Below are 20,113 nucleotides of genomic sequence, written 5' to 3'. Positions count from 1 at the left end.
TTTCTCTGGGGTTACTTCTACCCATATGCAGTACTTTGCATTTGTCAAGGTTAAACTTCAGTTGCCACTTCTTAGCCCATCTGCCCAAATTATCTAGACCCTATTGCAGTAGCGCACTGCCATTACTGTCATTAACAACCCTGCCAACCTTTGTATCATCTGCAAACTTCGACATTAAGCCTGATATACCTTCATCAATATCATTGATAAATATACAAAACAACAGTGGACCTAACACCGAACCCTGTGGGACTCCACTAATAACATTAGTCCAAGAAGAGCAGCACCCATTGATTACCACCCTCTGTCTTCTTGCACTTAACCATCCTTTTATCCATGGTAGCAACTTACCCTTAATACCATTCTGCTCCAATTTGTACAATAGTGTCGACACCTGTTACATTTGTACAAATGTACAAATGTAACAGGTGTCGCAGTTCGGTTGGCATTTTATGAGATATATTAAGTTATTGAGATCATTGATGGGATATTTGTATGTATCTTTGTAAGAATTAAATAGGGAACCTAGTTTATTGTAAGTGGAGAAGGTGAGTGAGATGTCGGTATCTTTGAATGTACGTCGGAATTGTGCTGCGAGTTCACTATGGTAAGGGAGAACTATGCGAGTATTTGTCTTGTGACTGTGTCTGGTGGGGTTATTAATACTATTTTTAACGGTGGATATTATGTGTTGGTTGAGTTGAGGGGATAGCTCCTGGCTATGAATTTATCAGTAAGGTATTGAAGTTCATTGTGTAGATCGTTTCGTGAAGAGGTGAATTTGATAGCGTTGTAGATTTGGTTGGGTAGGACGGCTTTTTTGGTACTAAGGGGATGGATGATGTGAAGTGAAATATAGATATTTACTGGTGTGCGTATTTTTTCTGAAAATCTTGGTATTTAAATTTGTGTCTGTTGTATAAATAGTGAGGTTAAGAAAATTAATCTGGTTGTCCGTTGCGATTTCGAGGGTAAGGTTTAGCCTGTCATGTATTGTATTGAATTTTAAAAAAAGATTGTCTATGGTTGTTCTGTTGCCTATTATTAGGATATCATCGGCGTAGCGGATGTATAATTTAATTTCAGAGGGGAAAGGTTGTAAAATTTGGTTTTCAATAGTGGCGAGATAAATCGAATCTCGCCACCATCGAATGGTACCGACACCATTCTGATCTCAACATTATTAACGCTAAACTTCCCTTCAACCTTTCACCGGCTTGGAACCTCTCGCGGCTAAAGTTCCCACGTGTCAAAAAGAGCATAATGGGAATTTAGATAAACTTTAAAATACAACACGCGCTCACTTCTCTTCCATTTGCCAACTGATGACGGTTTACTCACGAAAGTCCATCGTAACGACTATTGGCACCACCGGTCTTCTCTTTTTTTTTTTTTTTTTTTTCATTTACGTCTTTTAACCTCTTTATGACAACCAAGGATTGGAGATCTGCATTTCTACTTCCTTGCGCTCATTTTAAAATCTGTTTAAAATATTTTCATCCCATTCCCCGCCTTAGTTCTATTTAATGCTACTTTCAACCGAAATTTAACCTCTGAAATGTTAACCACCATCTACCAAAAAATTTTATTGCAGATTTATACAAGGTGAGTACCGTTTTCTAAGCATTTGCTATTCATTTTTTAGTCAGATTTATCACGGTATTATAAGGATACTATAATTTCACTATTGCCAAATATTTTTCTTAATTTAAATTTAAGCCCAACGAATTTAGGTAAAAGCCTCATATAACTCCATATATGAAGTCCACAGTCGCAGTCCATACGTAGCACGAGCCAACGAAGTTTCTTTGCGTAGGCCCTTCACCAGCAGTTGTCTCGGTATTTCACTATGCACCTTAAATAAAATACACTGCTCCAGTGGGGGATTGCTTACGTTTTAAATAAATAGCGGTATACTGTACTTAGCAGCAAACTTAGTTTCGCAGTGTAACTGTACAATTAATTTTAATTTTACAAATGAAGTACAAATAAAACAGCCATGATTATACAGCTAAAGCTTTCGGGATGGAAGCAAAGGAATATTTTCGTTACCTGTGCGCATGTTTTGGTGTGGTGCGATTTTTCCGGCATGTTTCTCTTATCTGTGCAAAAACATCTACCCTTTGATTTGCACAGATGTTGGTTGGAGGACATTTATCTGTCCCTTAAGGCAGCGGTTACCAAACTGGGCGCCGCGGGATATTTTAAATTTTTGAGGGACACACAGCGATACTCGACATCTGTCGGACACTGCGCGAACTATTAGCTCGAGGTAGTTCGCAGTCAGAGCCAGCCCCGAAATCTGCTGGGCCCTGTTCAAGAATTACTGAGACTTGGAGTCATTTATTATATGATTGTAGTTTGTATGTTGAACACAGAGAAAGGCTAAAAGTGAAGATTGGTAATTTAGTTAGAGAACATATATATATATATATATTATATAGATATATATATACACACACACACACACACACACACACACACACACACACACACACACACACACACACACACACACATATATATATATATATATATGTGTGTGTGTGTGTGTGTGTGTATGTATGTGTATATATATGTGTGTGTATATATATATATATATGTGTGTGTGTGTGTGTGTGTGTGTATATATATATATATATATATATATATATATATATATATACACTGTTGTTCAAATAAAGTGCATCACCTAGGAATTTCATATTTCTAGCCCTTTTTCCCTCGCGATGGTATGTTACATTAATGACTAGCATCACAAATAGAAATATAAACAAAAGATATTTATTAATAGTTAAGGCAAAGCTAAGTAATATTCCAAAATGAGCATTTGCAACCTTTATACAACCGGTTTGGTAAACACGACAATTGTGGCTGAAATGTTATCAGTTTGCTTCAGTTTATCATTTTAAATGGAAAACAAAATGAAAAGTTCACCAGGTGCAAACTAATATTTAGTTGAACCACCACTGGCCCTGATGACAGCAGCACACCGTCGAGGCATAGACAAGATCAATTTCTGAAGATAATCAACTGATAATTCATGGTTCCAAACACGAATTATGACTTCCTGAAGTGAACGAAGGGTCTTTGGTTTCTTTCTGCCAACTGCAGTTGCCACACGATGCCAACAGTTCTCTATAGGATTTAGGTCCGGGCAGTTTCCTGGCCAGCTAACAGTTGTAATGGACCGTTCTTCCAACCATTTTCTCACCTGTAATAAATGCAAACACATTACTGCCGAACCTCTAATGCAGAAATGAAGCTAAAGTAACTACAGAAGTGCCTACTTACACTTTCGCCCGATGACAAGGAGCACAGTCGTTCTGGAAGATGCAGTTACTTGGCGGGTTGAAATGCTCTCTGATGGTTGGCAGCAATTTGCCTTCCAATATAGCCAGGTATCCATCCATTGGCATTTACGGAACCTTTTATAAACTGCAGGTTACCTACTCCGCTATACGAAATGCACCCCCATATCATTTGGGGAATTTCACTGTAGACATCATACAGTCTGGATGGTATTATTCACCACGTCTACGCCTCAGTAGGGGTCCAGCGGCTAAATGACCAGGTGAACAACGGTACACGACCGTTGTGGATATCCATATACTTTTGAATCTCTGGCATTTCCAGTAAACTGGCACACCCATCACAATGCAAGCAACGCGGAGATGGGAGGAAACCCCTGGTGCCGTTTGACACTAAGCACACTTTACACTTTACTTTACACGTTACGGCGAATTGTTTATCTCCCATTAGAGCCTTGCTGGTTGAATTTCTTCTTATCCAAGAAAATAACTGACTTCCACTGCTCAGAGGTTCATTTGAAATCTCCTTATCAAGGGCGGCTCGTTGGTAGGCACTGCGGAACTGCAGCACCCCCAGCTTTTTAAATCTAAATATACAGTCAATGGAGTGATATGAAATTTTGTGAAGAACAATGCAACACAAAGAATCTTTTTATTAGCAGGTCCAGCATATAGTATACTCATTCTCTGTTTCCAATAATCATTTCAATAATAAACGAATAAAAACACGAAATCGTTTTAAACTTTGAAGTTTAACCGTGGGTGTAACTGTACGCTACACAGTTCCACATTTTGGTCCCAGTGGTTGAGTCAATGCTTAGTTGACAGGTTCTCAATACGCATTTTTTAGAGGTGATAAAACGAGTCAAAGGAACTGCTGAGCGAGCAGTGCCGATTTAAATAGTTTACCAAACTTAAATGAAAAAGTTATTAATCTATTTTCAACAAATAAAAACTTAAGAAAGGATTTGATTTTTAAATAAAATTTCGAGATTACCCAAGTCTGTTAATGGTAAGTGTCCAGTTAATGTTTTGTAGTATTTGCTTATTATTATTACTATCTATGTCTACATGTCTTATAACCAAGGCACTTTAATGTGACTTTAAGGAGCAGACCCCCCATACATAAGAGTCACGAGCCGCCACTGCTCCTTACACCAAATTAATCGGGCCTTTTTTATTTTTTGTGTGAGGAGGGGCTTTTTAGGACGACGGGCTACAAGTCCATTTTTGAAGAGGCGTCTTCTGACTGTTACTGCACTTGCTACCACTCCTGTATGTTCTTCCCGTTCTCTTTTCAGCTCAGACGAAGAAGCTTTATGGTTTTTAAGGCATAAGCGCTTCAAAACGCAGTCCTGTTTTGGCGTAGAGTCTCGTTTGCGTTCGGTTCCTTTTTTCCTATCAGCAGAACCAGTATTCTTGAGTTTTGAAAGAAATCTGCTCACTGCTGGCTGATTAAAAGACACTCTATAAGCAATATGACGGGAAGAACATCCTTCCTCACGTAAAGCAACAATAGCACTCTTTCTTCGTGGCGTCAACTGCACGTAACTCGCCATCCTGGCACAAGCAAGGAATTTTTTTTTTTTTTTTTGGTAGTTGTTGGCGCATAGGCTTCTGTGGCCATAATGCACATCCCAAGGTTTTCTCAGTACTTTGATCCAAGCCCGAGGCGGAATCGAACCCGCGACCTTTGGGTTGCCAGGCAGGCACTTTACCAACCCGGCTATCCCGGTCGGCTCAAGCAAGGAATGACTGCAACTCTTGTAGAGCGTGATTATATAGCTGAACTTATAGCTGATGCAATATTACGTCATCACCTACATGTGCCAATCTTATCTGATACAATCTGTAAGAAATATTGCCATATACTTACGTTATTCTGATGACAATTACAATTTTAAGGGGTGATGCACTTTCTTTGAACACCAGTGTATATATATATATATATATATATATCAATTTGCCCACCCGCCCCGCAATTGTAGTTCATTTAATATCACCTTCGGGGTCTATCTTCTATGAGAGGTTTAGCTAAACCGTGATCAGGTTGTTAATTCGTAATTATTTTGTTTAAACTTCAATTTTTTGTTTTTTTCTCAGTCGAATTTGGTTCTGTTCAATTGGCAATATCTAAAGTCTGACATGACTTTGCTAAATAATAATACCTGATATACCAAAAAATCATTAATTGCGCACGCATGTATTAATACTCTGAAACGTTGTAGTTTGATAAAGCCCTATTAAGAAAGGAAAATAATGGCATAATATCAATTCATCTTGAAAGCATCAAAAATTAGTACGGGGGTGGTTCGTGGCTTACCGATATTATCTGATAGGAGTTGCTCATCATAGCTATCAGCAGGTTTAACAGTACTACAATGTTGATTACTGAATACGAGCCGAACATCAGTAGACTCCAAAAACGAGTGTAACTCTTGATCCCGGTGAGTTCGAAGTTGTGGATATCTATCAAACCAAAGCTGGCCCAAAATAAGCTCTGTGAAGTTTCAAAGAGACTAAAGAATAAATAAATAAATAAAAAGAGCTGTACACTAAATTTAATTAGGTATGTTTGTACTAAAACAATTAACAATAAAGAATTAAGTTACAAAATGATCAATTTTATAAACAAAAAAAATGCTTGTTTGAAAATGCATCCTCAATACATACCTGAAAAGCGACAATTATACACCAGTATTTTTAGATGTCTGAAAGTGACCACTTTATGTATTGCAAGGTCTCTGGTTAATGTGTGCTTTTCCGGAAGAGTTCTTTCATCTTGGAGAAGAGATAAAAGCCACAGAAATTCGTATTCGTATGTATGACTACTACTACTAGACTATTATCTGTTCTCCCGATCCAGAATTTCCAACAAGTTCATGCTTCCAAGTTCAAACTGTAGTGTCATGCAGCAGCTCAGTCCATTTATTTATTTATATCACTCACACCCTTCCACACAGCAGGACTGTTAACTCCCTATTTCTGCACTTTCCTTAACTTTTCACATAGACACGATGTGTGGGAATACCTTATTGAAATGGCTGAGAATCACATTGAAGAAATTTAATTATCAAAGGCATACGAATAAACAGTTCTTTCCTGTGACTATTGTGTTTTTGCTACCTTCCCCACAACACTTGCAGCACTGTTAACACACTGGGAAAGTTGAGGTTCTTAAAAGAAGCAGCGTTTCACAATGTACTCTGTAAAACACTGACCCAGCACAAGTAAAAAATTGGAATTTTAAGGTCCAAAATATACATAATGAAATATATTTGTAAAAGAATAAGAGAGGTTTACCTCAATATGATATGTAGAACACTTCCGTATGATACTCTCCAGAAATTAAAACGAAAACAATTAAAAAATCGAAAATCTTACATTACCTTAATTTTTCAATTTTTCCGTTAAATTAATTTTTACTTGTGTTCAATTGATTTTTTTATTTCTTACTTGTAATGTAAGATTTTCGATTTTTTTAATCGTTTTAATTTAATAAACTTCTTTATTGCTGCTAAGTACAGTACATGTACTAGAAACAATAATTCTCATCACGGCAACATGGCCAGGAGTTTTACACTAAGGAAAAATTTTACATTATATATGTGATTAAATTGGTAAAAATAACAGTTATATGAGAAATTATGAGTTACACAAAAATTAAAAATGAAATTATAATAAGTAGGAAAATATAAAGAGAAACAGAACTGAACACTGTAACACAATTTGGAAGAATTTATTCCAGTTCAACAGATGCTATCCACTCGGGGAGAATGCGACGGTATTTGTAGTCGGTAGCCATTTTCTGTAGGTTGACTCCAAGACGGAGCAGTGCCTGAATTTTGGGGAATGCCTGGGCAGGTTGGAAACGATTACACAGTTTCAACCGGTTGTATTTGAGGATTAGTGTGGGGTCTGACCTCAAGGATGGCAGAGGATTGTGCCACTGACAGAAATCGAAGATGTTTGGTGCGTTTATCACTCCTATGTACATTTTTAATGTAGTCATTAAATGCCTGCTGTCAATTAACCTGGGGAGCCTGGGTACATTTAGCTGCTCAGCCATGTCAGTTGTTCTCAATAGAGGGGATCGGCGATGCTTATTTGTGGCCCATTTCAGGGTCCAGTATTCACACGAGAACACCGGTTTTTGAAGTGAGGGCGACGCAGATGCCCAAATTTCAGCAGCGTATAAAATAAACAGTGGCTTGAAGATATCTTGTAGTGGTTGCGGCATCGTTGGAATGAAGTAAGTGTTGCTTCGCTCTCCAGCGTAGGGTGTTAATTCGCTTCCGGAGGTATTCTGTGTGAACATTAAATTTCAGCTTCGGATCAAAATAGACACTGAGGTCCTTATGGCAAGTAACCACTGGGATGAGAGTACCCAAAACTGATGGTTGAATTATTGTTGGTTGTTGTTTCAATGAGTAAATCATTATTGCAGATTTTGAAGGGTTAAGGTTTAACCCAAACATCTTCAAGTAAGTTGAAAGAGCGGTCAAGTTCTCTGTGATTGAAGACGTAATTGCCATTGGGTTTGCAGACGGTGGGATTAAGGTAAGAAACATTTTATCGTCGGCATATATTAGAGCATTATCACGGGGACGCATGAAAGGAATTAGAATGGCTGAGAAAAGAAGGCCAGACAGAACACCACCTTGTGAGACTCCTGCATTGATTTTTCTTGTAAAGTCGGCCTTCTTCATTGTGAGCTGGACGTTTCTATTCCTCAATAAGGCGGCGAAGAAAGCTAGTAGGTCTCCAATAATCCTGAAGAAGAATTGCAGAAGACTGAGAAGGACTGTGACGTCTAGGCTGTCAAAAGCAGCTTCAATATCGGCGTACACAATAGCTAATTCGGATTTAGTTTCGAAGGCTTGAAGAATTGATGTCTGTGGGGCCATGAGGTTTGTTATGGAGGATCTATTTGCGACTGCGAAATGGAACTGTTTCAGTTTCTGCGGCATCAGCTGTTTGTTTAATGCTGGAAGGTGTACCTTTTCAAGAAGTTTGAGGAGGGTGGAAGAAGTTGAGATTGGTCTGAAATCTTTTAGGCTTGTTGGCGCTTTAACCTTAGGCAGTGGACTCACAGAGTATTCATTCCATCGAGCAGGGAAAACTCGTGTTTTTTTCTGGAGAATATCATACGGAAGTGTTCTACGTATCATATTGAGCAGTGTATTATGCTTTTAAGAACACTGCACATTATGATTACTTTGCATAATTACGATTCAGTCTGACATGAAATTTTCCGTGCAGTATAAATAGGCGGTTTGGGAATCGCATGTTGGCCCGTGATACCCTGTCCCGCTTTCACTTCATTTTAATGGAACAATTTTTACCAGTTTTATATTTTATGTGCAAATATACATATTTTTTATATTATTTTACTTCTGTATACTTAGTCGGTTGAAGTCATTAAGAATGTTCACTCGGCAGGAGAGGCGTTGCCACGAAGGACCCATTACAGTGGACAGTGACTGCATGTTTCCAAGTGAAGAAAGCACGGAATATGCATGAGGAAGGGAAAAGCTGAACTGATACTTATAAAATGTGATTGATGATGATACATAAAAGATATGCTGGGCGGATATCCAGAGCAGAATTGAAACGGTCTAACTGAATAATGAGAAAGAAAGAATGAATGAATAAAGGCATGTTTAAAGGGGTGAAGTACTGTTTACGGGAAAAAGTTATAAAAAAAAGCCATTTCTTAATTCTTAAAGTATTTGAAAAAGTGTTTGAAACTTCGAAGTTTCTCAGAACACAGGTCATATCACTGGTTTATGTAATCATTTTTGTTCTGTAGTAATCTGTAGGTACTACACTTAGGGTGTTAGAAAATGAAAAAGACCTGGGAGTGATTCTGCAGTCAGATATGAAGTTTTCTGAGCAAAACTTCATATCTGACTTCATATCTGACTTCATTTCTGACTTCATATCTGACTTCATTTCTGAGCAAAACTGACAATACCCCATGACCTGCTCTGGCAGACAAGCTGCCAGAGCAGGTCATGGGGTATTGTCAATGATATACGGGAATTTTGCTATCAGGAAAAGGAGGTGATTATCCCTTTGTATAAGGCAATGATCAGACCACGCCTTGAGTATTTCGTACAGGTCTGAAGGTCTCATTTTAGGAAGGATGTAGAGTTGCTTGAGCGTATACAGAGAAGGGCAACAAGATTGGTGAGGGGAACGAAGGGGTTCTTTTACCAAGAACGGCTTTAGTTCTACAAATTGCAGCGGCTGGAGACTAGGCACCTGCAAGTTGATCTGATTGAGGTGTATAAGATCTTGAATGGGTTGAGCACGCTGAACTCTGATGGGATTCTTCCGTTTGCTCAGATTACCAACCTGAGGGAGCATTAATTCGAATTGAGGAAAGACAGTTGTAGAATAGATGTGCGGAAATTTGTCTTTAGTCAGCGGGCAGTTAATTGCTGGAACAGACTTCCATCTGTCGTTGTGAAAGTTGATAGCTTAAATAAATTCAAAGAGGAACTGGACAAACTTTTAGAGGGAATGGTTGTGTGAATTTTTTTTTTTTTTTTTTTTTGTCCTATGCTACATGAGCTCTATGCTTGCTTTCTTGCATCACATGCCTCTATTGCTACTACTACTACTACTAATCGTAATTTTTGCTTTCCATAGAATTTTTCACATAACAGGAATTACATACCATGTATACTTTATGTAGTAAATAATCTGTTGAAACCAATATGAAGTATAGTAATTATCTGCCTATAATTCTTACTTTGCAAAACGACGCCAAATTTCGCAGGAACGGTCGTGATCATGGTTTGGCATACCGTCAGGCCCACTGTAGCAGAGTTTCCTATCCATATCTGCATAGTACCAAAGTAGTTGGTTCATACCACATCCGAAAGCAAACAGCACCAAAGAATAAATGAAGAAAAATTTTATGATGTCAAAAACCATTCTACCGAGAGAAATCTGAAGCGGGCCAAGATGAGGGTTTATGGAAAAAATGTGAACCATCTTGAGGAAACTAGAAAAAATAAAATAAGAAGTAAGATAAAACAGCTTATGTTTTACTTTAGACCTATCCAGATATTTCTAAATGCTAGTTTACAGCAGAAAATTAAAATGAGATCGGTATTTTAGACGCAGCAGCAATATTTATAGATTTTTTTTTAAAAAAATTAATTCTCGCAGCTTCTGTTTATGATTAGGAAGTTAACTAAATACAGAATTAGGCGATATTTTATCCCGAAACGAGGAAAAACTACAACCCTCACTGTTGACGAACAGTAAGTGATTCAATTATTAGGCGCGTTAGCATATGTACCTAATGCACTTAAGACTTTAAGTCTGTCAGCTAGTAGTGTGCTGACAGACTTAAGTTCTTGGGCTCAAAGCTTTAAGCTTTCTATTAGTGCTTACAAAACTAAAATGATGTTATTTAAAACAGCTTTAGATATAAATCGACCTCCTCAGATCAAGTTTAATGGTGTACGGTTACCTATGGTCCTTGATACCAAATACCTAGGAATTATTGTGGACAGTAAGTTATCATTTCACCAGCACTTATTATATTTAAGCAATAAAATCAGGAAATTTTCTGGCGCTATCATTAGAATTTCAAAGTCTGACTGGGCCTATCACATAAAACACTGTTTCTGTATTACAAGGCAGTATTCTTTCCTATAACTACGTACGCTGCAGGAGCCTGGTTCCATAGAATTAAAATAGCTACGTTTCGGGCTAAACTAAATTAGTATTGTAAGAGTGTGCAGAACGGTGTCCACTGCCGCGCTGCAGATGTTGGCCGGAGCGCTACCCTTGGATCTACATTTGTTGTATCGTGGTTTTTGCTACCGTATTAAGAGGGAAATTCCTACAGAACGTTTTGGTATAGAGATAAATATTCGCTCTGACTGCAGAGGCGAAAAGAAAAGATGTATGAATGAAATAATCAATTTATGGCAGACAAGATGGGATACCATACCTACTGGAAGAGTGACCAACTTGTTTATCCCGAACGTGACTTTTCTGAATGATAAAAAGGTTCGCAATTGGTTTACACCTAGTTTACAGTCGTCATTTTTGTTAACAGGGCAAGGGTCAATGAATGAGAAATTATATGCATTAGGACTAAGTAACACGGACCTTTGTTTTTGCGGGGTCAGGGAAGGCTGGCGGCACATACTACATGACTGTCGAATATATGACAATGCCAGAACAGCGATACGTGAAATTCTTGAGAGTATAGCTCCAGGAGAAGAAGCTATATTTTTAAGAGACTGTAGTAACTTTCAGATGTTCCAGGTATTTGCTAAAGAAGTATTTGAACTAAGGAAAAGTATGATTCCAGTGATACGAGGTTGATCAAATCCATCTGGCTGGAGGCACCGAAGTGTTTTGATGCTGCCGTTCTTACTGGTTGCACAACTGGAAGATCTACCCTTTTCTTGATCTCTCTCTCTCTCTCTTCCCCCCCCCTTGGTTTTTCCCTTTTCACTTTTTGATATATACATGTATGTATGTATGTTTGCGTATATATATGCTAAAAACCAATATATATATATATATATATATATATATACAGTATATATATATATATATATATATATACTTAGTAGATATATTTATATTTATTATTATTTTTTTTATTTTTTTGTTATCTTAGTTAATTATTTTTATTCTTTTCTTTCTCTTCCTTTCGGGGTTTTTTTTTTCCCCCCCTCTGGAGCGGGCGCCAGAGAAGGAAAAAAAATTTTTTTTTTTGTCTCATACTCTGAGACCATAGGTGTCCCATCTACTGGAACTGGCCCACCTTCCAGTGGTGTGGACGAGTACCCAGAATCATCTGTCCAGGTGACTGATGCTTCTGGGTAGCCAAGCGGTCAGAACATAACAACAGAACACACACATAATACACACAAACCGACGTCACACATATATCTGGCCCATTTGTAGTGATACTGTTCTTCACAGAGATACAAGGCGGAGTTGAACTGACGTTCTAGGAGCCTCCCCTTACATAAACACATGTCCATAATGCGCCTGTTTGTCTTCATCGTGTCCATCTGTCTGCCCGTGTGTAACAATGCGGCTCTCAGTGTAAGGATTTTCATTATGTTTTATATTTGGGTCTTTTAGAAAGATTGGTATAGCATCCAAAATTTCATTAAAATTGGACCAATAAAAATTATTATTATTTCAGTGATTATTATTATTTCAGTAGACTATCGAAACAGTAGACTAACGGCAACCCAAATAACGGAACATTCGAAATAACGGCACATTGAGATCGGATGTATACATACAGCGGAAATGTCTTGTAGTGGCGAAAAAAGAAAATGGCAAGTCACGTGATTACTGTATTTGTTTACGTTCGCCATTTTGAAAGTGAATTCTGTACTGATATCCGCTGCTTTACCTTTATTTTAAATTGAAAACCATCACTATGGCTCCTAAAGTTAACAAACCTCATACAGAGAAGAAAAGAAGAACAACATTAAAGCTTAGTGACAAATTTAATATAATCCAAACTATTACATTAGGGTTACCCGGAATGTTAATTCATATACCCATGTGTATTGTGTCCTCTGGTCGACTTTCACAGCTGTTTTTCTGGACGAATAACCCCAGTTTCTGGAGGAAAAACCTTGCTGTCTACGACTGAGACCGACTAACTCGGCTACGGAGTGAAAAAAAAGGCCAAAAAAGTTCCTCGTGTCATCGACAGGATTCGAAACCTGGCCTTTTCACCCGGTGCGGGGAAGAATTTGACGATACCACTGTGCTACCGCGAAGACTAAACTTGATATAATAAAGAAAATAGAACTGAGCAGGAGTGTATTAATGGCAGAAAATAACATTGGATCGTCAACATGTTTATGTTTTTTTATGTGCAGTTAATAAAATTGCATCTCTATTTCTATTTCTTATTTAACCTCATTATTTCTGCATTAAATATATTAAAAACAAAACTTTCTAGATAACGGAAAAATCGAAATAACGGTACCTTGAATCCCCGAAGCACAGAGTAATAAGAGTGTCAACTCCCGTAGACAATAATGTTAATTCCGGTTACACGTTAAAACGCATAGAAAGTGGCGCCACCAAAATCGGACCTAAGCAACAAGCCGGAACATTGCGAAGAGTTTGTGGAACACTTTCTATAATTTTGTAATTGTAATGGACAATATATCGATTCACTGAATATTAATATAGAATATTCATAATTAATTAATGTTGCTAGACAAAAAAGGCACTATGAAAGTGCGGAAGAATAATGAAATATAAACATAAATAGGGATATCCAATCATTTAAAAAAAGTAATTATAATAGCCGTGTGGTAATGTAAAGAGAAGCTGTTTTCTTTTTTTCCTGTGTTCAATTCCTCTGCTTTTTTTTTTTTTCTCACATCCCCCAATTTTTTTATATATTCTTATACAATGTATAAATATAGTGCAAGCGTATCGTCATAGCTATATCTGAATAAATCAGAATATTAGTAAAACGGCATCGTTTTAAGTTATATCTCATATTGTGAATACCTTCACGAGTTGCCATGATATTGCACTACTTCGAATAAGTAACGCTTCACCTAAGGAGAAGACTAATGTTACTTATTCTCAGATGGATACCACCACTCAGACGGCACCGTTTCAAGGCCTATTTTGTATATGTGTGGGACAATAACTCGACTATTCACTTGTCCCTATTAGACTTAGAAAAGCAAAAAGGTAGAGGGAAAGTAATAGTAGGAGTGGAAGAGGAAAAGAAACGGTGTAGAAGAATGAAAGGGAAAGTAATAGTAGGAGTGGAAGAGGAAAAGAAACGGTGTAGAAGAATGAAAGGGACAGAACTCCTTCAACTCACACCACTCAAAAACTCATAAACTCTTCGAATAGGCAACGCTTCCCAGTGGAGAAGGCTGTTGTTACTTATTCTTGGAAACTCCGGACATCATCAGGCTGCCCCGGTGCCGTTTCAGGGATATTTTGTATATGTGTGGGATAATAACTCAACTGTCCACTTGTCCCTATTAGACTTATGAGAGATGCCTGATGGTGTATCATGTATTTAGACTCTAAATATAGTGCCAGGTTCCAAGGCTTCAAAAGATAGGGCCGCACTCTTGCTTGGGGCTAATGCAGCGTAAAATTACAGATTAAAACCACTGCTTGCGTACCATTCTGGAAATCCTCGTGCATTTAAGGGCATCAGTAAAGCCACCCTACCCGTGCATTTCCTATCGAACCAGAGGCATGGATAACAATATCTCTCTTTAAAGATTGGTTTAAATGGTGCTTTATTCCCGAGTTTGAAATATATTGTATATACAACGACGTTCCTTTCAAGATTTTACTTCTATTTGATAATGCTCCTGGACATCCTACGCATCTAGATGATTTCAATTCGAACGTGAGAGTCATATTTCTACCGCTAAACACGACTTCACTCATCCAATCTATGGATCAGGATGTTATTTCGAATTTAAAAGCATGCTATTTACGCACAACATTTGCTCAGGCATTGTCTGCAGTAGACGATGAGAAAAATTTTACGTTACGGAAATCTTACAATATTTACCACGCCATCTTAAACATTAATAAAGTCTGGGCGGAAATTACTAAAATTTATTTAAATGGTGCATTAAAGAAAATATGCCCACGGCACGTAAAAGGCTTCGAAGGATTTGAAAAAGACGAATCATGTGACAGATAAGATTGTAAAGGTTGCAGAGCTACTTCAGTTGGAGGTTGATACCAAAGATGTGGAAGAGTTAATAGAGGAAGAAGAGAAGGAATTATCTAACGAACTTATTGACTTGCAGGCAGTGATAGTGAAAGAAGAAAATGCTGACGAAGCTCAAGATGAACCAAATGAGGAGCCGAGACGCCTCATCACCAGAGAGATGGCAGTGGCATTTTGTGAAATTGCATCGGCAATAGCGAGGTTTGAGAAGATGGATCCTGACAGCAAACGATTCTTAAAAGTTAAGAGTTAAGAGGGGTGAATCATATGCTTGCTTGCTACAAAGAAATCTACGTTGAAAAGAAAAAAAGCCACCGTCCAGTCATCCGTTAATATGTTCTTTCGTAAGGTTGAGCGGCTGACCCCTTCTAAATCTCCACAGCCCTCAACCTCCGCAGTGGCGTACTTATCAGCTGAAGAAGTCGATTCTGGCAACGATGCTCGAGAGGCAAAACTTACTGACGTTATGCTTGTCTCCTCTCTTTTTTGTAATTTTATAATTTTGAAATTTTTTTAAATTGCACGCTTTTGTAATTTTTCCTGCGCATGAGATAAAAAAAAATTGAATAAATACAATAAATAATTCTATTTATATGTTCGTCGAACATTTCTTTTTTGATTCAATGAATTCAGCGAGCACAGTTGCGAGTGCTGCACAAGCATAGGGAAAATTCCGACTTACGTAGCGTTCCGCGGAACGCAACCCTTACGTAAGGTGGGGAGTTCCTGTATATTTCTTTTATTTTTTCCACATTCGCAATAATGTTAAAATTGTAGCTTGTGCTATTACACTTCGGATGTGTTGTTAATTGAGCTACTTTAACCGAAGCAGTATATTAACTTAACATTTCCTGCAAAGTCTGTTAGAAAAATAACAATTATCACATATTTTTGTAATAATTAACTGAAGAATCTGTGATATATAATGCATGACATTTTATATAAAATAAAAATTACATAAATTATATTGTTTTAAAACTATATGAAATAAATTTTATATAGTTTTAAAACCTTTTTAACACAATACAACGCTGACCTCAGTATATTAGCAGCACCAAACATCCCTTCGGAAATCAGCATTGGGTCGTATGGATCCCATTTCTCTCTTGGTTGGAAAGCAAGGCGACCAGCTGCAATATCTCTTCGAACCTAGACACAAAAAGGACTTAAATGCGAATCGCAGAATGTTTTCTGGGTGGAACAAGGCACTTTATTTAAATAATATTCGTACTCATTTATATTCGGACCTAATTTATGTGTGTAAAGCCCTGAAGGATATCAATAAAATCAGTATCAGTAAATTCTGACTGGAGGGAAAGCAGTGATTCTCACTATTACAAGTTTGTTTTGCTTTTTTTTGGCTTTATGACGAGGTTCCAGATTAGAATGCAAAATTATCAAAATATAACAATTCTGTAGACTAGTAATTAAGCTTTTTTTAACTGTTAACAAAATTTTTGTTTTATCGAAAAATGTTTAAAAGTGCAAGTTCTCGCCAATTCTCAATTTGCTAAAACTTTATAGACCGTGTTTCGGATCCGCTGTACGACTGCTTTGGTCCAAATACGGATGTTTGGTCCAAATACGTATACCTTTTAATATAAAAAGTTAAGTAATTATTTACAGATTGAAGGCTTTCATTTTAATTATATAGCTTTAATCAGTATTACACTGATTAATTGAGATATTGAACAGAATTTGATTTGATGAATCACAATCAAATGGAGCAGTACGCTAAACAAAGATTGTCATTTTCCATGTGTTTACGATTCATCAAGTAAAATTCTATTTGTTATATTAATTAATCCATATACATATTTATTTGTATAAAGCCATATAATTAGGATAAAAGCCTTCAATATTTAACTTTGTATATAAACAGGTATATAATTTCTTAATTTTAGCCTCCAATTTGGCTCGAAGACGAGTTCCGAGATCCATAGAAAACCCTAAATGTATCCTATGAAGTTTTTGTAAACTGAGAGTAGGGACAAGGACTTTGTGCCTTCAAGCATGGCCGGATTAAGGATGAAAGAAACACTCGGCCATATTTAAATTTGAGGCCCCTTTAATGTATATAATGCACATACATATAAATACAAATACTACGCAGGTTTTTATATTTAGATTGTGAATAATAATTCCTTGATAAAAATGCAAAATAAGAGGTCAAAAACGTTTTATGTTTTTTGACTTGAAAAATAAAGTAATAAAAACAATTTTGATAGAAACTTTAACTTATTTCTTGTACAATGAAAAGAAATAAGAATAAAATATAAATACTTAACAAGTTAAGTTGAAGTATGCTTTTGTATTACACGTTTTCTTGGTTTATTATTATTATTATTAGAAATTTTTATCACTACTTTAGAAAATATTTACACTGAAAATGAGGCCCCTCTTCGGGTGAGACCCCCGACCATGACCGGTTTGGCCGTAGCGTTAACGTGGCTCTGCCTTCAAGTATGTTTCAATGAAAAAAAAAATAAAATAATAATAAATGTTACCAACACGTGGGTTAAGTATCTCATTTAAAATATTATGATGATAGATTTTAATTTTCAATCCCTTATAACTGTTTGCCTTTCAATCATTTGTTCCTACCTTGTGTTTAGTAATTATTCTGAATATCTCTTAAAATAATAAAAGTAACTTTTGCATTTTGGTGCTGTGCTATTTAAAATGAACATAATTTCTTTATACTGAGATGCTTTACAAACATCTTTAAGACTGGTCTTAAGGTATTAATTTCTAACGACGTATGTATCAATACTGTACCAAATACCAAGCTGTAATTCTCAGTCCAATCCACATAAGGTAGAGCATGTTACATATGAAATCTAGAATGTTCCACATATCATTCATGTAGTCTTCGATTCCAGCTTCCCATAGCTGTCTGATCTCGCACCATATAAAGCCTAACGAATAAATAAATTAAAATACCATTTATTCAAGTATATAATCTAATTTAAAATGACTACATGTATGTACTCGTATATTACCATTACAAATATTTCTAAACTATATAGTTTTTTTTATTTATGCATTCATAGTTTAAACTTACCCATTACATAAAATATTATTGCGATCTCTACAACCCCAGGCAGTTGACCTCTCTCCTTCAACTTTGCTTCCTGTATCCATTTTTTCATAGAATTACTTCCAAACCACTCAATTATAATTGTTTCCACCCTTTGAGATGCGAGAATTAAAAGGACTGAAAAAACAGAATTTGAATTATTCTTAAGGAAATAGGAAAGTTTAGCATATATTATGCGCACTCTGGTGAAAGTTATGAGAGTAGTTTTTCAACAGGTTACATCCACAGTTTCAAGGGTTTTCAACCTTCTTTTATAACTTGAATACACTTATGGAAAAGGTATAATGATTCTGTGTTAAGAAATATACAGTGATTTATAACACATGGCCGTATTTTCAGAATACATTCAGGACCTAAAAACAATGAAAAAAAGTTCATATAAACATGTGCCCGAGATCTATTTGTTTGTCCACCTTAATTTAAAGGACGTGCTCAAAATGACTGCCATGCTATTGTGTACACGCCCCAACACGGATCGTCATGGACTATCTGATGCATTCAGAAATTCCAGATATTGTTCGGATTTTCTGGCATTCTTGTTCTACGCGCTGGAGATACATTTCAGAGTTCTCAATGGGTTTCCCGTAAATGATGGATTTCAGATTATCCCAAATGTGAAAATCGAGTGGATTTAGGTCCGGGGAGCGGCACACCATGCAACTGTATAAAAAATATTTCCCAGATAAATGTATAGACAGTGAGATCTACACGGCTATACATTTATTTGGGAAATGCTGATCCAAATAGTCTGTGGCTATTCAACTAAAATGAGGTGGAGCGCTTTCGCGTTTAAAACCACATCAGAAGTTATTCAATGAGGAGAATGCCAGAAGTTTATCAAACTCTAACAGAGAGCTAAGTGATTTTGTAATAACTGAGAGCAAAGTGGAGGAGAAATCGTTGAAGCTAAACATAAGGAATGCACCTGAGGTGGATGGGATCTATCCAGTTATATTAAAGGAGGCAGCAAAGGAAGTAAGAAAACCCTTAGGGGAGGTCCTCATGGACTGGAGGTGTGCAAATGTATCACCAATTCACAAAGGGGGTTCAAAACGTGACACAAGTAACTATAGACCTGTTAGTTTAACTTGTATTCCGGGAAAAATAATGGAATCACTGGTTAAAGAAGCATTACAGGATCATCTAGACAAGACTGTAGTAATAATTAAGACACAGCATGGGTAAAATGGGTAAAGAATGTTAAAGGGAGGGCTTGTCAACCAATTTGATTGGATACAATGATGTGGTCCCAAAGGAACTGAATGCCAATAATTTTGATATCATATACGTACTTGGATTTCAGGAAAGCTTTTGATACTGTTGCACATGGAAGACTGCTGTACAAATTGGAGAGGTATGGCATTAAGGGTAAGTTGGTACAATGGATAAGGGATGGTTGAGTGAGAGACGATAGAGAGTGGTAATTAATGGACACTACTCTTCGTGGACAAATGCTATTAGTGGAGTTCTCCACGGCCCATTGTTGTTTTGTGCATTTATCAATGATATCGATGAAGGTATATCAGGTTTAATGTCTACGTTTGCAGATGATACAAAGGTTGGCAGGGTTGTTAACGACAGTAAAGACAGTATGCTACTCCAACTGGATCTAGATAAGTTGGGCAAATGGGCTGAGAGGTGGTAACTGAAGTTTTTTAACATTGAAAAATGCAAAGTACTGCATATGGGTAGCAATAACCCAAGAGAAACGTACCAACTGTGTGATGCTACACTCAGGGAAGTGGAAAGTGAAAAAGACCTTGGGGTAATCGAATTTGAATATGCACTATATAGAGGTTGCAGTCAAATATGAAGTTCGCTGAGCAGTGCAGACGGGCTGCCAGGGCAGGTCATAGAGTTTTGTCAATAATACAAAATTTGTATAATGGAATTTTGCTAGCAGGACAGGGAGGTGATTATCCCTTTACACAAGGCAATGGTCAGGCCATACCTAGAGTACTGTGT

The 20,113-nt window shown here is 37.0% G+C and overlaps 1 protein-coding gene across 1 annotated transcript in view; it reads right to left on the bottom strand.

The window, feature by feature from the left end:
- LOC150089216 (transient receptor potential-gamma protein-like) overlaps window positions 1–20,113 on the bottom strand; it is a 68,304-nt gene that overhangs the window by 22,612 nt on the left and 25,579 nt on the right. The window contains exons 7-11 of the mRNA XM_090389898.1: window positions 18,113–18,265; window positions 17,827–17,966; window positions 16,085–16,197; window positions 10,072–10,326; window positions 5,635–5,830 (exon numbers count right to left, since the gene is read on the bottom strand). Coding sequence (XP_090246024.1) covers window positions 5,635–5,830; window positions 10,072–10,326; window positions 16,085–16,197; window positions 17,827–17,966; window positions 18,113–18,265 — 857 coding nt within the window. The remainder of the gene's footprint in view (window positions 1–5,634; window positions 5,831–10,071; window positions 10,327–16,084; window positions 16,198–17,826; window positions 17,967–18,112; window positions 18,266–20,113) is intronic.

This window comes from Mastigoproctus giganteus, chromosome 2, assembly GCF_048544385.1.
Source record: "Mastigoproctus giganteus isolate SK-2022 chromosome 2, ASM4854438v1, whole genome shotgun sequence".
Taxonomy (NCBI): Eukaryota; Metazoa; Arthropoda; class Arachnida; order Uropygi; family Thelyphonidae; genus Mastigoproctus; species Mastigoproctus giganteus.
Note: the sequence above shows the minus strand (reverse complement) of the source record. Positions and strands in the feature narration are given on the sequence as shown.